This window comes from Cenococcum geophilum (assembly GCF_001692895.1).
Source record: "Cenococcum geophilum 1.58 unplaced genomic scaffold K441scaffold_66, whole genome shotgun sequence".
In the NCBI taxonomy this organism is placed as follows: domain Eukaryota; kingdom Fungi; phylum Ascomycota; class Dothideomycetes; order Gloniales; family Gloniaceae; genus Cenococcum; species Cenococcum geophilum.
In genome coordinates this window covers 26,042-44,441 of record NW_027137624.1, presented here as the reverse complement: position 1 = coordinate 44,441, position 18,400 = coordinate 26,042, and the positions used below count along the sequence as shown (strand labels likewise).

At 42.5% G+C, this 18,400-nt stretch overlaps 3 protein-coding genes across 3 annotated transcripts; 2 read left to right on the top strand and 1 right to left on the bottom strand.

Annotated features, from left to right (window-relative positions):
- Positions 1–9,049: 9,049 nt before the first annotated feature.
- On the top strand, positions 9,050–11,261 carry K441DRAFT_700430 (amidase; the record flags this gene model as incomplete). Its single annotated transcript, XM_067653250.1, has 4 exons — positions 9,050–9,466; positions 9,658–10,665; positions 10,733–10,820; positions 10,882–11,261. 4 exons carry the CDS (start codon positions 9,050–9,052, stop codon positions 11,001–11,003), a joined length of 1,635 nt encoding a protein of 544 aa, XP_067498010.1. The 3' UTR covers positions 11,004–11,261.
- Positions 11,262–13,586: 2,325 nt separating this feature from the next.
- On the bottom strand, positions 13,587–14,913 carry K441DRAFT_620994 (transport protein-like protein sec22). Its single transcript, XM_067645953.1, has 5 exons — positions 14,715–14,913; positions 14,624–14,658; positions 14,458–14,567; positions 13,941–14,346; positions 13,587–13,848 (listed from the first exon to the last, which is right to left on the bottom strand). Exons 1-5 carry the CDS (start codon positions 14,746–14,748, stop codon positions 13,786–13,788), a joined length of 648 nt encoding a protein of 215 aa, XP_067498009.1. The 5' UTR covers positions 14,749–14,913; the 3' UTR covers positions 13,587–13,785.
- A 1,925-nt stretch (positions 14,914–16,838) lies between these two features.
- On the top strand, positions 16,839–17,473 carry K441DRAFT_588051 (uncharacterized protein; the record flags this gene model as incomplete). Its single annotated transcript, XM_067644701.1, has 2 exons — positions 16,839–17,102; positions 17,150–17,473. 2 exons carry the CDS (start codon positions 16,839–16,841, stop codon positions 17,471–17,473), a joined length of 588 nt encoding a protein of 195 aa, XP_067498008.1.
- Between the last annotated feature and the right edge of the window lie 927 nt (positions 17,474–18,400).

Below are 18,400 nucleotides of genomic sequence, written 5' to 3'. Positions count from 1 at the left end.
AGGTATTAGCGACTTAGTTAATCGAGACATAAGCACGGCAAAAGGGTCGCGTAAGCCTATATAATTGGATTGTCTATAAACGAGAATCTAAAGCTAGGGAAAGGAAAGGAGAAGAAGAGTAGCGCCGTTTAGTGTTTTATAAGATCTTCGCGTCACGTAATTGTAATATGCGGCAATCTATAGCAACTTGCCGGTGCGAAGTTCTGCTAAGTTCTGCTAAGTTCTGCCAGTTCTGCCAGTGCTGTAATATTACCCCCCCTCTAAAGAAGCCTGCCCTCAGGCTTTGTCGCTAAAAGTCTTGGCAAGAGAATCTGACTAATTAGATAACTTTAGCCGCTGGTTAAAGTTCCTAGATATCTTAACACCTTATATAATTAAGAAATTTCTAGGGTGTTTTTGTCCTTATATTCTTCTAGTAGCTTATTATCTTTATTATACTAGCATTCTATCTACTTATTTAGGTACTTTAGCGGTCCGGGTTTATTAGGGTAACGGCTATAGAACTCCTAAAGCTTATAGGGACTACCTATAAAGTTCTATATAGGGTACTAAGTGGGGTCTAGGTTATATCCTTTCCAACTAATATAATACTTTAACGTTCCCTTTATAAGTTTATAGGCCAGCACTTCTTTAATTTCCTATTTATTATCGCCATTAACTTAAATTAGTAGGGGAGGTTTATTCTTTTATCTAGGTAGTAGGTTATTTATAGCTTTCCGTAGCTTATCTAGTAAGAAAATAGGGTGAACTTTAATTAAGTCTAGGAGCTTAACCTTGTATAAGTTGCTTACTTTATTAAGAATCTTATATAGTCCTGCTATTTTATAGTCTAGCTTATAGCTAGGCCGTTTTATCTTTTAGTTCTTTGTTATAACCTAGATTATATCGCCTATAGTAAAGTTAGGCTCGCGCCTATACTTATTCGCTTATTATTTTATTAACTTCTAGGCCTTTTCTAGGGTTGTATAGGCTACTTTTTAGGCTTCTTCTAAGCGCTTAGCGTACTGCTAGGCTTCCTTATAAGATAGTTTTTCGCATATAGTCTGGGGCCCTTCTAGTCTTTTTTAGTTAAAGCTTGTATGGGGTAGGTAACCTATTTCTAGTTAAATAGGGGCAAATCCGGTAGAGTNNTGGGGTANGGTCGCTTNGGCGTAGTCTATTAAGGGNAATAGTTNGGCCNANTTATCNTAAAAGTAGTTAATAAAAGGCCAGAGTCTCTAGTCCAAGTATTAATTTATAATCTCCGTTTAACCGTCTATCTAGGGGTAATATACCGTAGAAAGCTTTAGCTTAATGCCTAAGATTTAGGTGAACTTATTTTAAAAGGCTAATATAAACTGCGGCCTATAGTTAGATATAATAGTATCTGGTAGTCCGTAAATTTAGTAGACGTAGTAGATATACAGCCAGGCTACCTCTTTAGTATTAATATTCTTATAACAGGGAATTAAGAATAGGTGCTTGCCGAAGCGGTTAACTAGGATTATAACCATATTATATTCGTTATGGTCTAAAGGTAGCTTATAAAAGTCTATAGAGATATATTACTAAGGGCGGTCGGGTATTAAGAGGGGTTTTAATAGTCCTGGGGTCTTATCTTGTAAAATTATAGACCTATGGTAGTTATTATAGTTCCGTATATAGCGGTTAATATCTATAATTATTTTGGGCTAGTAGTAGCGGTCGCTAATAATCCTACGGGTCTTATTTTTTCTAGGGTAGGCCGTAGAGACCTAGGTATATGCTTTGGCAATAAGCTAAGTCCGTAAGTTCTATTCCTTTACTACTACTAGCCATTTGCAGTGCTTAAGTAGTCCACTTTTAAGGGACTATGGGCTAGAAACGTTCTTTGCCTTTTCGCGGTACTCCTATAAAGAAGGGGCCGTACAGTTTACCTACAGTAGTTTATTAATAAGGTCTAGTTCTATGGAGTTAATAGGGTATATCTTGGCATTTAAAGAGTCTATATTTAGTTCTGCCCATATTTAGGAGTTAAGGTGCTCTAGTTATAGTAGCGCTTAGGTTTATAATAAGATCTTTACAGCTATCTAGTTATTTATATCCTATTTACGCCTTATAAAAACATCTACACGGTTAGTAGTGCCTAGCCTATATATAATTAGGAAGTTAAATTAAGATAGGGTATCTACCTAGCGCGCCTGTTAGGCTATAAGGGCCTTTATTATTATAAAATATTCTAAGGCCTTATAATTGGAAACTACCTAGATAGACTTAGGGGTGCCTTCTAGTTGGGCTCGCCAGTGCTAAAAGCTAAAGATAATAGCTAGTATTTCTTTATCGTGAATTGGGTAGTTTAGCTTAGTATCTACTATAGTCTTTAAATAGTAAGTAATAGGGTACTATTCTCCGTTTGTCTGCTTTTAGGAGTAAACGCCAGCTATAATACTATCTAAGGCATCGGTTTTTAGTATTAAGGGCCGTTCTAGGTTAAAGTAGGTAAGTAAGGGAGCAAAGACTAGTTATTTCTTAAGCTTGTTAAAGGCCTACCTATATACGGTATTAAAGTAAAAGGGCCGGTCCTTATAGGTAAGTAGGCTTAGTGGCTAGGTAATTTTGCTGTAGTTCTTAATAAAGCGTTAGTAGAAGTTATAGAACCCTAAGAATAACTACACCCCCTTTACGGTCCTTGGGGGTACCTATTAGTTAATTACGGCCGTTTTTTCTAGGTCTGCCTTAATTCCGTTTATACTGATAATAAACCCTAGGTACTTTATACGCTTAATACTAAATTCTAACTTCTTAATATTAGCTTAGAGGCTAGCTTTCTAAAGCCGTTATAGGACTTTATAGATATGCTCTTTATATTCTAGTTCGTTTTTAGAGTAGATTATAATATTATCTAGGTATACTGTATAGAAGTCGTTAAGGTAGTTAAATAGTACGTTATTTATATATTGTTGGTATATAGCCGGTCCGTTAGTTAGTTTAAAAGGCAGTACTTTATATTTATACGTTCCATAACGGGTCCGAAACGTAGTAAGGTTTTCTAATTTAGGGTTTATTCTAATCCGGTAAAAAGCCTAGCGGATATTAAGCTTTATAAAGATCTTAGCTCTACTTATTTAGGCTAAAGTCCTATTAAGTAAAGGTAGTAGGTAGCGATCTTTAAGGGTTAAATTATTAAGCTTATGGTAGTCGATATAGAAACAAAGTCCTCTATTTGGCTTTTTAGTAAAAAGAATAGGTAAGTTAAAAGGGGCTTAACTAGGCTTAATAAAGCCCTTATCTAGGTTATTAATAAGATACTACTTTATGGCCTATAATTTAGTAGTAGATTACTATCGGAGGGGGCTATAGCTAAGGGTAACCACCTTATCCGGCTTAATTTTAATCTTATAGTTGTGCGGTTAGTAAGGCGGGAGTATATTAGACGCTGCTTTAGAGAAGGTGTTTTTAAATTTCTAATATTAATAGGGCAGTTTTTGCTCTACTAGCTCCTTATCTATAAGCTCGCCTTTCTTTTAGGCTAGGGCTTCTTTCTCTTTAATTATTTAATTAATTTTATATAAGCTAGTTATAAAGGTAACGGTATTAGGCTAAACTAGGTTTTAGTAGAATTCTATAGCGCTAATATAGCAGATATTAACTAGTGGGAGGTCTATAGGTTTCTTTACGGATATTTATTAGGCCGTATTTTGTAGTATAGGGTTTATAGTTTTCCTTAGCTTATATTCCATTTTCCGCAAGTTATCCTTTTAGTTTATTAGTTTAGTATATCGTCTAATATCCCTAGCCTTTCTTTATAGCTGCGTAGGGCTTAAGTTCTCTATTAGGGACTTAGCTAGGCTACTACCAACTTTCTAAGTTTTTAGTGCGGGTGGTATAATATAGGTAGTCTAGGGGCGGCATAGTATACGGATCTGTTGCGGATTAAGCTGTATATCCTTTTTAAAAGCCTAGTCCCTACGCGTTACATTGGCCTAGTAAATAGTGTTTATCTACGGCCGTATAAGGTTTTCTATTATAATACTAATCTCTTTTATAAAGGAAGGCGTTAGGGGTATAGTTTCGGGCTAGATAAGCTGCCTATTCCGTACGTTAAGCTATAAGCCTAAATAGGCTAGCCATTTTCTCCCTAAGATTATATTATAGCTTCTAAGGTCTGTAATAAAGAAGGGGATATTATACTGCCTTTGTCCGTTAACGCGGAGGTAGATCCGCAAGATAGTTATAATAGGTAGTCTTATCCGTCCGTTATAACCGCAAATAGGGATTAGTTTAGGCAGTTCTTTAAGGGGTGTATTTAAAAAGTTAGCCAGTTTTATAGCGCACTTTATATTAATTAAGGTAAAGGTATTTACTCCTAAGTTAGCTAAAGCAGAGGTTAAAACTTAATATCTATTACGAAATAAAGTATAAGGGATAGTGCAGCTTCTTTTACTAACTAGCCGACCTAGATTAATATATAATATATTAATCCCTTTTAACCCTAGAGAGGAGTCTTCCTCTAAGGTTCCTCTTTTTCCGGCTCTATACTATCCTTCTAAATTAATAGGACCTTATTTGTCTTTACCTTTATTAGGTAGTTTCTTATAGGGTAGCCTATTTAACCGTATAAGAAGTAAGCTCCTTAATTGCTAAGGGCCTATATATAGGGGTCGCTGTATATAGGCCGGGTGTATACTAGGCCCGTAGTAGGGGTAGCTACGTAGCTAGCTACTGGGTTAACTATAGGAGTTGCCGATTATACTAGGGTACTATAGGCCGTACTTATAGTACTTATAGCCTAGTTTATAAGGTTTCTAGTTTTTAGCTAGTTGGTACGTGCCTTAATTTAATAGAGGCCTTAGTTAATAGCTAGGCAATAGTCTATAAGTTCCTTTAATATTTATACCGTAGTATAAGCTAGTAATACGGCCCGCTATAGGTCTAGGGTAAGCTTATTAAAGAGGTCTAGTAGTANGTCTTNTTANGGGATCTAGGCNTNTCNNNCTAGGTATANAAAGCGGGTTTAAAAGGCTAAAAAGGTCTCCGTTATTTTTATATTTAGGCTTTTATAGCTAAGGCGGGCGTTTTATACTTTAAAAGGGTCTTTATAAATAAAAGATAAGTGTTTAATTATTTCTTCTTTAGAGATAAAGGGGTTTATTAAGTCTTTAGTATATTACGGGCGTAAATACGTTTAGGCATCTCCGCTAGTACGGCCGAAAACATAGGCTATTCTAGCTTAGGCGTTAGGGAAGTAGTTTGCATTAACTTTAAGCTTATCCCGTAATTAAAGCTTCTAATTATTAAATATAGGGTTGGTTCCGTCTGTAAGTAGTAGGAAATCCGCAACCTTTACTAACCGCTTCGGTACTATATAGGCCTTAGTAGATCTACTAAGGCGCTAAAATAGGGCCTAAAGGACTATAGCAAGTCTTTAGTTGTTTAATAATGACTTATTATTAGATATAGGGGTATCTCTAGCTTTAAGCAGCTTTTATAGTTGTTTAATTTTAGTATTAGTAGCCGCAAGCTTCGCCTAGGGGGTTAAAACGTTAATTATTTCTTTGTCTAAAGTATTTAAGGGTCCTATAGCTGCTTTACCTACTACTATAGTTCGTGGTATAGTGATAGGGGTATTAGGTAATTCTAGGTAATTTCTTTAGGGGTTCTGGTCTATACGTATCTTATAGGTTCTTTCCCTAGGGTTTTATTCTTTTCTTTTAGGTCCTGTCCTTGTGGTCCTAGTGATATCCTTAGGGTCCTATTCTATGTTCTTATAGATATATTTAAGTTCCTTCTTAGGAAAAAAGAGTAGAGTAAGCTTTAGATAATATTAGCGACTTAGTTAATTAAGACATAAGCACGGCAAAAGGGTCGCGTAAGCCTGTACGATTAGATTGTCTATAAACGAGAATCTAAAGCTAGGGAAAGGAAAGGAGAAGAAAAGCAGCGCCGTTCGGTGTTTTATAAGATCTTCGCGTCACGTGATCGCAATATGCGGCAATCTGTGGCAACTTGCCGATGCGAGGTTCTGCCAAGTTCTGCCAAGTTCTGCCAGTTCTGCCAGTGCCGTAACAATAGGGCTACTTTAGAAGGCTATACTAGATACTATATTAGCTACTAAAGCTCTATTATAAACGAAGAAGTAAAAGGTATAAATCTCTTTAGGCAATTACTTTAATATAAATAGCTTATATAAGCTTCCTCTCCTTATAATTAGCTTATTACTAAAGCTACGTTACTTTACAGCTAATTATATTAATAGCCTTAATAAATATTATATGGAGGTATAATAAAAAGGCCTAAATAACAACAGTAATTATACTTAAGTGGCTTACCTAGTTTAATAAAGGATATATAGTAGGAAGATACTACTCTTAATTAACAGCTTTAGCGCCTATAAAGCAGCTATTTAAACACTTATTAAGAATGACTCTCTTAAAAATACGCGCGTGGAGTTCCCTTCTGCCAATTACACCTTATTATATTAGCCTCTTAATTAAGGGATAATTATAAAATTTAAGTAGCTTTACTGGCGATATTAGCTATAATTTATAGTAGAGCTTTTACTTTAAGATAAGGATCTAATTAAGTAGATATACGTCTTATAGGCAATCTAATAGTTAATTAAAGCTTAGAAGGAAGTTATACTATAGACAATTAAGAATTACTTTATTAAATATACACCAGAGGATCGATTCTCAATAGTGTGCGAAGTTGAAGGCGCGGGGAGTTACCCGTGTGGTGGAACGCTCGTAACGAGCACGGCAGATTTGGGAGAGGTGAGGGTGCGGAGAATAAGCAGGCAGAAGGGAGTAAGTAAGGTCTCCTATGAAGTTAAGAGGGTAGGAGCAGGAGAGTGAGGGGAAGCAAGATGTGCACAAGGGAAACGAGATTGCAACAGAGTTTTCGATATACAACTGCAAATCGTTGTTAGATATAGTAATTTTTATAGGCCGGGGGAATCGGGGGCTTTCGTGCTTCCATACAGAGAAGAAATCAGCTTTGGTGATAGCCCTGAAATTAAACTCAAGCTTTTCTCCACCTGGACCTAAGTACACATAAGCTAGGAACCCCTACAAATGGGGTCCCAAACCTGAGCACCAGTCAGATATAAAGGTAGAGTTAACACTAAGTCGGTTACAACAGCGGCGCGGTGGTAGTGCTCTAGATATGCAGCTGATCATCTGATAGTGCTGACTGTAGAGAAATTATGAGAGAAATCCTCCTACCGTATCCTCTTCCTCTTCCTATTCAAAATCACCATGGCTCACCCCACCTTAATCTTCACGCCCGGCGCCTGGCACCAGCCGAAATGCTTTGCTACAGTTATTGAAAGGCCTGAATCTGCAGGCTATGAGCGCCTCACGGTATCTATGCCATCAGCGGGACGCGATCCCCTAGTTCAATCACTTGATGACGACATTATGTCGATTGGAAGTCCGTGCGCAGACGTCAGGAAAGGAAAAACTCGTGTAAAGATTGATCTATGAAGGAAATGAGGCTATATATACATGAGGGTGACTGAGTCAAGGGGTCGGTGACCGAGTCAAGGCAGCAGGGGTCCGACTCAGGTCGACACACCTTCCCAGCTTTGAGCGTGCTTGCAGGTCAAAGCTATACCACCAGTCTTGGCGTGGTGTTGATCTTTTGTTCTTTCACCCAGACAGCGTTCCAACGTCCTTAGCAGTAAGGTGCCAGCGTCCATCCTTTTGTTCTTAGCAGTACGGTGCAAGCGTTTTGTCCTTTAGGCTGTGCTAAAGAGCCTAGTATTTGTACATGACCTCGAGCTGCCGTGTTCTATCTGCCGGAGCGAGGTGTTCTGTGTGCTTTTATAGGCGTATCGGTATAGTCGTTGGTATCCGAGATCATCGCCATCGTCGTCGGCGTCGGTATCCAAGGTCATTGCCATCGTCGTCAGTGTCGGAGCCTTAGGCTCGTTCAGGATTTCTGGCTTGCAAGAGACGTCGTTGTCTTCTTGGCCATCGTTGAGGATAACGAGTATACCGTGTATACCCGGACACGAGCTGTACAGGAGTGCTGCGGAGGCAGAGAAAAGATCGATCGATTTCACCGAATGTAAAGATCAGAGGCAGTACGGCGTGCAAACCGGGCTCATAACTGTCGATTGGAAGTCCGTGCGCAGACGTCAGGAAAGGAAAAACTCGTGTAAAGATTGATCTATGAAGGAAATGAGGCTATATATACATGAGGGTGACTGAGTCAAGGGGTCGGTGACCGAGTCAAGGCAGCAGGGGTCCGACTCAGGTCGACACATTAGCAGCGGTTCGAGAGGAGTTCTGAAAGAATTCGAAGTTGGTAAAGACATTATGTTTGTATCGCATAGCTGGAGCGGCCTCCTAGTTAGCAGCGCGTTGGTAGGGATGGGCAAGAAGGAAAGACTAATGGCGAGAAGGGTGGAGTTGTCAAGATCGCATACATTGCAGCATTCGTGGCTCCAAAGGGCACAAGCCTCCTAGATATGCTGAATCACAAGATTCTAGAATGGTGGATAATAAAAGTAAGTCCAGGCCCGACCATTTCCCGTTCCAAGTCTTCGGATTGGTCAGTGGTTCGCCGTTCGCAATTCATTGACCAATGTTTAGGATGACAAAATACTTGTCAAAGATCCAAGCGTTTTCTATAACGATATGGAACCTGCCGAGATCAATCACTGGGGTTCTCAATTACTACCGCATGCCTTTGCTACAAAGAAGGCCAAAAGCACTGGTGCCGCGTGGTTGGCTATTCCATGGTCTTATCTACTATGCGAATTGGATCAAGCAATTCCGATCTTCGCTCAAGAAGCGATGGTGGGTGCTGCACAGGAAACTGGTTCTAATATGGAGACGGAGAGAGTCAAAGCTTCTCACAGTCCATTTTTGTCAAAACCCGACGCTGTTGTAGCGTACCTGAGACGGATGGGCTTACAGAATGCGGGGTTGTAACAAATCGGACCCTGGCAGTGGAGAATCGGTGCGGGGATCTTCGGACTCGGCCCCAACAGCAATCCATCCAAAGACAACTCACAACGCATATTTAAGTAGTTCGTGGTCAAACAAGAACCCGAACATCCAAGTCCAATTCATCGCCGTCCAATATGGCCACCATAGCAGACTGGCGAACCCTAGCCGCCTCTAAACGCGAATCATTAGCCGCGAAGATCCCTACCAAATGGCGACTACCCAACTCTGTTCTCTCGCAAATCAGCCAGTCATCAAACGTCTCTGTTTTAGACATACCAAAAACATGCGGAATTCTCACAGAGCGCGAACTCGAGCTAACCGAGAAATATGACGCCACGGCGCTAGTTGAAATGATGGTTAAGAAGGAGGCTACTTCCCATGAGGTGACCATGGCGTTTTGTAAACGCGCCGCGATTGCTCAGCAGGTCACAAATTGCTGCACAGAGATAATGTTTGATGAGGCTCTTGAGAGGGCGAAGGAGTGTGATAGTTATCTAGCTACGAACGATATCCCTATGGGCCCAGTACATGGCCTACCAATCAGTCTAAAGGTGACTATTTTTATATTATTTACCATTATTAGATGGACTTTGTACCCCTTCGCTGTTTTATAATTCATTCTTTAGGGACCGTTTCAATCTATACAGTTGCCAGGGGTTGTGAGCAACGAGGAACGCTCGAACACGCCAATGCCTAAACACTAATATACTTCGCCGATAACCGACACTAACTATCCTTTCAGGACTCTTTCAATGTCAAAGGTACACAGACAACAATCGGCTATGTCTCATTTATCGCACATCCGCCAGCAGCTCAAAACTCCAATCTTGTTGATATCCTCTTCAAACAAGGAGCTGTTTTCTACGTTAAGACCAATCTTCCACAAACTATGATGGCAGCTGACTCTGACAACAATGTCTTCGGCCGCACATTGAACCCAAACAAGCTTTCTCTCACCGCGGGCGGCAGCACAGGTGGTGAAGCCGCTCTTCTCAGGATACGGGGATCGGTACTAGGAGTTGGGACAGACATTGCTGGGTCGATCCGCATTCCGGCGCTTTGCAATGGTATTTTGGGCTTCAAGCCTACCTCAGGGCGGATTCCATTTGGAAGGAAAGTTCCACCCGGGAGACTTGGAAGCCCGAGCAGCATTCTGCCGGTCATTGGGCCCGAAGGCCATTCTATCCGCGATATGGAACTCTTCATGAAAACTGTTATTGACACTGAGCCATGGGAGGTTGATGAAGGCACTATTGCTGTGCCCTGGAGAAGGGTCACTCCTAATTTGAGGCCACTAAGGTTTGGCTTGATCAGGGCAGACCCCAAGTTCCCTCTCCATCCACCTATACAGCGCACTATGCATATTGCAGCAACAGCGCTGAAAACTGCGGGTTACTCTATTACTCTCCTAGATGACCAAATCCCATCCATATACACCACTGCCGTACTAGCCTGGAAGTTCTTCCTCCTTGACCCCAAGAAGACTCCAGTCGATCATATCAATGCATCTGGCGAGCCGTGGGTTCCAGCCATTGCCTCATGCAGTTTTCCCGAACTGGCCGGTTGGCAACCCTCTCTTGATGAATTATTCGACATGAATGTGCAGCGACAGAAGATATTGAAGGTGTACCATGATTTGGTGGTTGAGAACCAACTCGACGCAATTCTAATGCCAACGTATCAGGCTACAGCTGTGCCGCATGATACGTATGGTGTACCAATCTATACGATATTGCCAAATTTGTTAGATGTAAGTTAACCTTTCGCACAATATCATAGAAAATGGCAAAGAGCGCCACAGCTAATGGTAACGGCAGTTCCCGGCTGCTACAATTCCGTTCTTGAAAGCATCTAGAGATTTAGATAAAGATTTCATCCAAAATGACGTAACTTATGTGCCTACTTGTAAGTTTTTCTTGCTAAATTTACAGCTCTATTGATAAGATATTCTGACGGGTGATGGCAGATGATCCGGAAGCGGTAGAAGGCGCCCCTTGCGCAATTCAACTTGTAGGAAAGCCTATGAAAGACGAAGAGTTGATCAGGATTATGGAGCTTGTTGCGGGTACCTTGAAGCTTTTACTATAGTTGACTAAGGGGTGCGTTCGGTTGCAGCTCTAGATTGAATATGGAGGCTTCAGAACCGAGCTGATCTGGAGCTCCTCCAGATCAGCAACCGCGTCAAATTCGCACGCTTTACGTATGTAGTAGTTGAACTGAAACTCTTGGCATTAGATCAATCGTCAAGTCGAATCCAGAGCTCTGCTCGTGCACCCGTCCGATTTCCCACCACGCCCCACCGCCCTTACCGACGTCGCTAATTTTGAGCCTTGTCTGAGGCCTTTTAGAACGATCAACCGAACAGTCGGCTTTATTTCAGATTGGGTACGACTACTAGATTAAGCGCCACTAATTATCTTCTAATTGATGCCGGTGAAAGCACGGATCAACGTCAATTGAAACATGTGCTAAAATTCCGATGCTTCGTCAGCATAGAATTCGACTTGAAGCATTTAATATTAATTGAAAAGCTCTCGTATGGTGTAGTCGCAAGGTTAATAGCAGTAAGGTAGTCTTTCAGATCAAAGCAAAAGCTTAAACCATACCGAAATAATTATAGGACTGGGGATGAAGTTTCACCAATTGTGGTAGGGTTCAAGTATCTATTGAAGCCAAATGGACCCATGTACTACAAGTTCTAATTTTCAGAAGGCCGTGGAGACCATGAAGGCTTGTCTCGATACTGACAAGGGAAAGAACCCATCGTTAAAGAGATCGTGGTGCCTTCTATGCTGAGCGCGGCCGAGGGAGGTAGGGAAGTGAAGGTTGACATGAGAGTAGAAATAAGAGATCATTTATCAAGAATCTAACGCCGCAGTTTAAGCTGCACTATTCCTGATACATTTCCAAATGTCAGGTTTTCATCACCCATTTATTCAGACTCCGCTCCATTCGGAGACAGATAATACGGTCCAGTAAAGCTAGAATCTCAAGAATGACCAGCAGGACACGTCACGAAAATTTGCTAAGCCGGAATAGTCATAAAGCCGGCGTTGGTTCGAGATACGACTAGTTCTGTTATCTTTTGCTTGTTTCTGACGAGACTGGCTTCGCTTCAATCGGATAACGAGGTGAAACACGTGGGAGTTGGGAGGTTGCTTGGATATTGTGTGGTTAGCTGGCTTTCCAACTCCAATAGCAAAATGAAAATGGCCAGTGACTCCCGCCTCAATGCTCATTGAGGGTGGCAAGGTGGATTACTACACTTTTCTCGGTGAAATAATCTATGCTTTTATTGATACCGGACCTACGACATCCAAGCAAAGACGCGTGAGCTCTGGGCAGCCAGCATACATCTTACTTAACAGCCTTCTTTACATTATTTGGAAGTTTTCCTGTCCTTACCACCTTCCCCTGCCCAAATCTTTCTAAAGGGGTGGAACAGAATTGACAGCGTAAAATACTGTAGTCGATCGAGCATCGTTCTAGGAATGATGGGCACCCTGAGGGTAAATCGAAGTTTAGTCATAGGTGTATCTAGTTTTCGAAGTCACACGCAATCGCCCAGTATTCAGGCTCCGAGGGATTGCGAAAGGCTTATAAAAAGACACGTGCCCTTCAACTCTTTACGGAAAGGTTTCACCTTGCACTAATATATTAAATCTCCCTCAAAACCGAATTATAAGGAGATGAAGTACCACCTGGTTCGCTAGCGGATGAAGTAGTGCATGGCTAGCTAGACTACTATCAAGGTTGTGGGTGTATATTCAGAGGGCCCTTCTATTTAAAACATCTCTGATCACAACTGGCGGCTACGTTAATAAGGGTAGGGGCAGGTAGAATGCTCCGGACCGGATTTTCACGGGATTAGTACTATATTGATATCAGCAATGGAGAAGATGAAAGTGATTTGTGTTACTAACTTGACGGTGAGAACTAACCAAACCGCAGCCACGAGCAATAATCAGCATTTCCCCGGTAGACGAAATTGGGGAGGCCGGCACGTTCTTTTCTCCAGGATACCCATACCAGTTCTTAGACAGATTGCTCAAGCTTGGGCGGTGAAGGCCAGTATTCTCGGGGTGGTCGCCATGTTATTAGCAGATATATTTTTAGACTGTGAACCGCGGAATATGACAAGCTTAGACTAGCGAGCTCTTATAAGAGATCAAGGTGCTTATTGGCCTGCGGTGTGGGATACAGTCACCAGTAAGGTCTTCATGGGCCTGAGAACATTCGGTTAGAGGTCCATTCTTCTATGGACCAACAATAATCCTGGGAACATGATCGATTCATTGGTTAGGTCACTCGCGGTTTTGTTCCTACCCTGACATGGAGAGAATCTGCTGAGATAAAAGACGTAAGCCCAGGCATACGCGGATATACTCATATATAGATACCATAGTACCATATCTGGCTGGCGGAGTGGAAATCACTGGTCCCTTACGTGACTAGTGGCCGCCGCGGCACGGCGCTTCGATATGCTCCAGAGATGAGGTATAACATGAGAGGGAGTGGGTGACAAAGGCATCTGTTGTCAAGTTAGCGGGCAGCTTCCAGTAATTGAAGACATTGCTCACCTTTGGTAAGTAGGCGGTAATCTATACATCACCAAGAGGAACCTGGGAGTCAGTCAAAAGGCAAAAACCTTTCTATTACTTTGTTTCAAATAAACTGGGCAAAAAAATCTGGTCGGATTCGCCAATTTTTACTTTTTTTTATTTTAAATAATTTTTTCTTGCTTTGGCACAACCAGAAATAAGAGGGACGTGGTATTATATGCAAATATTCCCGTCAAACGGAAATCACTCTACAAGCCAGAGCTCCGCCCATAAGTGACCATGCAGGTTATCCAATCCTTGCTCGCCATTCAGAAGAAACGCCACCATATAAAGGTGACCATGATAAAGATTAACGCACCGATCGGTCCATACTATACTAGGTGTCAGCTCATATATCATGACCGCTAGATTTTCCATTGTGTCTCGAGGTCCAGGAGAATTAAAAACGGAAGATTCAGCTTACCTGCTTCAGCAATAACTCCCAGTTTATTCTGACAGCGGCGCGCTTGTACTTCCTACTATCTTCCTTGAGCCTTCCACTCATCTCCCCCATTCGCTCCAAGCTGTCCCCCCGATAGAGCAAATCCTCGATATTCTTCGTCATGACTTTCGTCACGTCCTTTAACTCGTCATTGAGCTTATCCAGGTTCTGGGTCGCGCGACTATCTTGGTATGTCTTCTTCGTGCGCTGGATGAAGGTGTCGAATTCGACGAACGCGTACGGTCGACACCCTGCAGAGAGATACTGCGACGATGGGTAGGTGGTGGTGAACTCGGAGTGCAGGTCGGAGAGGTACGTGAAGGCAAGCTTGCGTGGGTAAGACTGGTCACAAATGCAGAGAAATACAAGTGATTCTTGGACGATATAACTGTGAGTATCCGAGCGTGTGACTTTAGTGGAACTTTGCTGATCGACGGGTGGGTATAGGTGATAATGGGTAATGACTTGTAGGGTAAAACAGTGAGGAGCTTTTACTAACTGGTATGTGTACTGCCCGCTCTCTATACTGGCCTGGGGTTCTGCATTACGATTCAGACGACGCAGAACTAGTTTCACTTTGCCTTTGACTTCGGTGAACTCGCTGTCTGACTGTTTGCTATGGAGTTAGTAATGCTGTTCCCAAAAAGCCCAGCAGGGAAAAACACCTCTCCATCATCAACCGAGGCTGCTAAGATCAGACCTATCACAATATCAGTATATATTGAAGCTCCATAACCGAACATGCATGGGCCAGACCGTCAAGTCGCGAAATCAACGTGTGCCGGATCATGGTGTTGGGTAATATTGTGAGTCCGCACGGTAAGAAGAAGCAACAAGGTAGAGAAATCCCTCAAGGGGATTGAGAGCTGTATTGAAAGTGACAGTTCAGGATACGTGTCGTGGTTGGCGAGATTACTGATTAGGTAGAATCTTGGTGATATGAAGCTTGGACACCAGCACAGGGCTCAAGAAATCTGGGCTCTCGCTAAGTTACGAACCTTTCAAGGCTATCGCCACTGTAGTTACGTCAACCGCCACTTGAGATTGGTCTTCTGTCATTCATCGTGCTGGAGACGTTTACTGGTTACCCCTTCAGCCTTTATATCTTTTTCCTCTTCTTGTGTCGTAAAAGCTCGTGCATCATGACATTCTTTCTCTCTGTGAAGCTCCCTCCATCTCATCGTTGGCAACAGACAGCTATTCTTCTTTCGCTTGGCCCTTCCTTCCAGTAGATGAGAGTGTTAGAGAGCACCGCCTCTGAATGCTAGTAGTAACCATTAGGACCAGCACCTTATGACTCACTACCGTACAATCTCGAGAAACTACCCTGCCACAGCATCTCGTGCGCTACACTCATCCAAACCACCTTCTACTTTTACCCTCCCCCCACATTCTTGCCAACACATAAATACCTAAGTATTTCCATCAAGCCGAAAAACTTTATTCCGCCTTTAGCCGCATACCAGAAGCTCCATATACTCCCCTGCAGCTGTAATGTTAGGAAAGGAACGGGCACTCAGCTTAAGATATCGACACTGCATTGAGGACCACTATCCGGGATCTTGTTCAGAGCCTTTATCCTTTATGCCATCTTGACCTGCTGAAGCTAGCTGCCTAAACTTTCTTATGTACAAGGGGAGGCGCATGGATTCCTAGTGGTACTTCTGCCGAACCTTTTATTACGTAGGCTACTCTGCACCGGCCTCTAGTCAATTGACATACCTATTCAAATACCTAAGTAAGTTTAGCATTTATTTCATCTGTTTTTGTTGTTGCAATGCTCACGGACAGATCCCGCACTTTTACTTAAACGCCATTCTTATTTCGTCATTGATGTTCCTTGAGTCATACTAGTTCGCCTAAGCTATTACATCGCTCCCCACAATGAACGATGCCAACATCGCAATGAAGGTCCTCACTGTTCCCTTTGAGCTCTGTTCCCATCACAGTACTAGTGTATTATCGATTCTGCTGCCTCAACTTTGAGCATGAGCAGTTTTTTATATTTATTTTAATTACCGAGCCATTCAATCGTCGATCACCCAATGTTCCCTTTCCGTATCATCACATGCGCAGCAAAACAAGGCCGAAGTTCTTCCGTTGGTATCATCACTTATCTATATGCCAAGACAATAGAGATTCAACCCCTCCCGAAGTACTCCCGATATCTATTGTCTTTCATATACATATCATCTAAAAAATATCACACAACAGGAAAAGTCTAATTGATATCTAGATACGGGTACGCAATTGAAGACCACATTCGCCCTCACACACATTTTACCTTGCCATCACCTCCCGTCACAGCCAAAAATTTTATCTCGAAAAAAGTTTTCCAGAACAAAACCGATTATCACTGCCATGTCGAATGACTCAAGATCATCATCCCCACTCTCAGACGTTCCATCTAACCTATCAGAGGCGGGGAACCCCTTGGCTGAGGATGGGTTCAAGGGGGAGACGGTCCTGCTAGCAGAGCCAGCATGGAATTTGAAACAAAAGCACAGCGACGTGCATAGCCCGCCAACTAAGAATCAGTCTTCACCACCCATTAAGCCAATTCCAGGGCCCAGTATTGCAAATAAAGATTCAAGAGTTCTCTTAGCGCGTTCCCAAGCGACCACGGACAGCGAACAAGATGACGTAGTTGAAAATGACAGTGACTTCAATAGCCTCGCTGCATATGCTCCTCCGCTTGAATATAAAAGCCATCGTACCCCTGGTCCCAGCAGTTATTCCGAAATATTCCATGATGATGTTGGGATTGATGGATTGAGTCTCATCAAGAAAAGTCACCCAGAAGGTACCAACGGTTCCGAATCGTCACGCAAGCGCCGCAAGTCGAATACTACGATTATCACGGAAGATTCATCAACAGAGATGGACAAGAAACGGAAAGACCCTCTTAGCAGCGCGCAGAAAAACCAGCCTACTTCGTCTCCTAGCCTTGAGGATCTTCGGGTGAACTCACGCCCAACTCGGAACCGGAAGGTACCATCCCGCCTTATCGATATGAATCCACAAACCCCACCAGCCAGGAAATCTGCAAGGGCTTCCAGGGCTTCGGCACGAAATCGCACTAATTGGGATCCCGAGCATCTAGTCACCAACCCTAAAAGCAAGTTAGCAGGCGCAAATCTATTAGTATGATCCTTCAAGTGTTGAGTGTAGCCCGAAACTAACTCGTCTAGTCTATCCTCACTGGAGATGCAGCTTGGGATGTCCTCAACGAGTCAGAGCAAGCAGTTCTGTATTCAATGTTGCCCGCCACCCCAACTAACGCTGCCCTTGCCGCCCTGAACCCTTTGCCCCGCCCAGACGATCTTTCAAAGCGTAACACGGCCTTCGTTACAGACATTCGTAAGTTTCAGGAGGATTTAGAAGCTGGTTTCTACGACCCACGTTGGCAGGAGGCTGCAGCTGAGGCGATGGAGTTGCGAGCCGCGGGAACCTTCGATGAATGGAAGGAGAAGGAAACCGAGGCATTCTGGGGCCAAAAGATGGAGAAAAGCTAGGTGATTACAAACCGAGGCGTTAACTACTCAATCCTGAACAACCTAACCCAGTTATCATAGTTCAAGGCTCATTTAAAACATCCCGATTGTGCCTTGCAATCATAGTACATTTAAGTACTTGAATGCAGCTGCAGCTGTCCATAAAATTAAACTTTTAGTTATTTTGTGGCCTTACACCACGCTCTCGTTGTAACAAAAATCTAAAATTTTAGTCAATTCAGTATGGGAGAAAGTTACTGTCAACTAAAAAGGGTTCTTGAGCTCAAGTTTCTTATATTTTATTATCTAGGGGATGGCACCTCCGGACATCGCCACGTATTTCTCTGAATATGATCCATGTCCGTCGAGTCCAATTATGAGCTTCATAAAGTGTATGAAACACGTTTCAAGTGTGGGAGATACTCGCAGAATCGGAAAGCGACCTTTCATGTAACACCGCAATGCCCCGGTCCTTAGCATTCCTAGCGTTGTTAGTGGGAATCACGCCCACCTGGATGGCTGCGAAACTGACACTACCAAATCAATTGTCATATCGAACTCTTATCGATTAGTGCGGGTACTGGCGCGTTGAGTCGAGAAATGTGAGGGGATATGGTAAGATACCAGGCAAGCAACAGGACTTAGGTAGGAATGTGGCTAGCCTTCTGCACACGATCAGTAACTAAATGCAATACAGATATACACTTTTCCTCCAACAATGGATCGCAGGATCCCTAAAACTCACCTATTATAATATCAAATTCCACTTACTATCGAACATTTGCATTTAAACATGCCAAAAATAACCTCGCATGCGAGATCTTTCGTCAATGCCACCCATCGCCATTACCGCCATATCCCGCAACAGCACTTATACAAACAAACTCTAGCTTCATCTTTCCCAGAAAGTAATTTTCTAGGATGTAGCAATCTTGCTCCTCATACTTC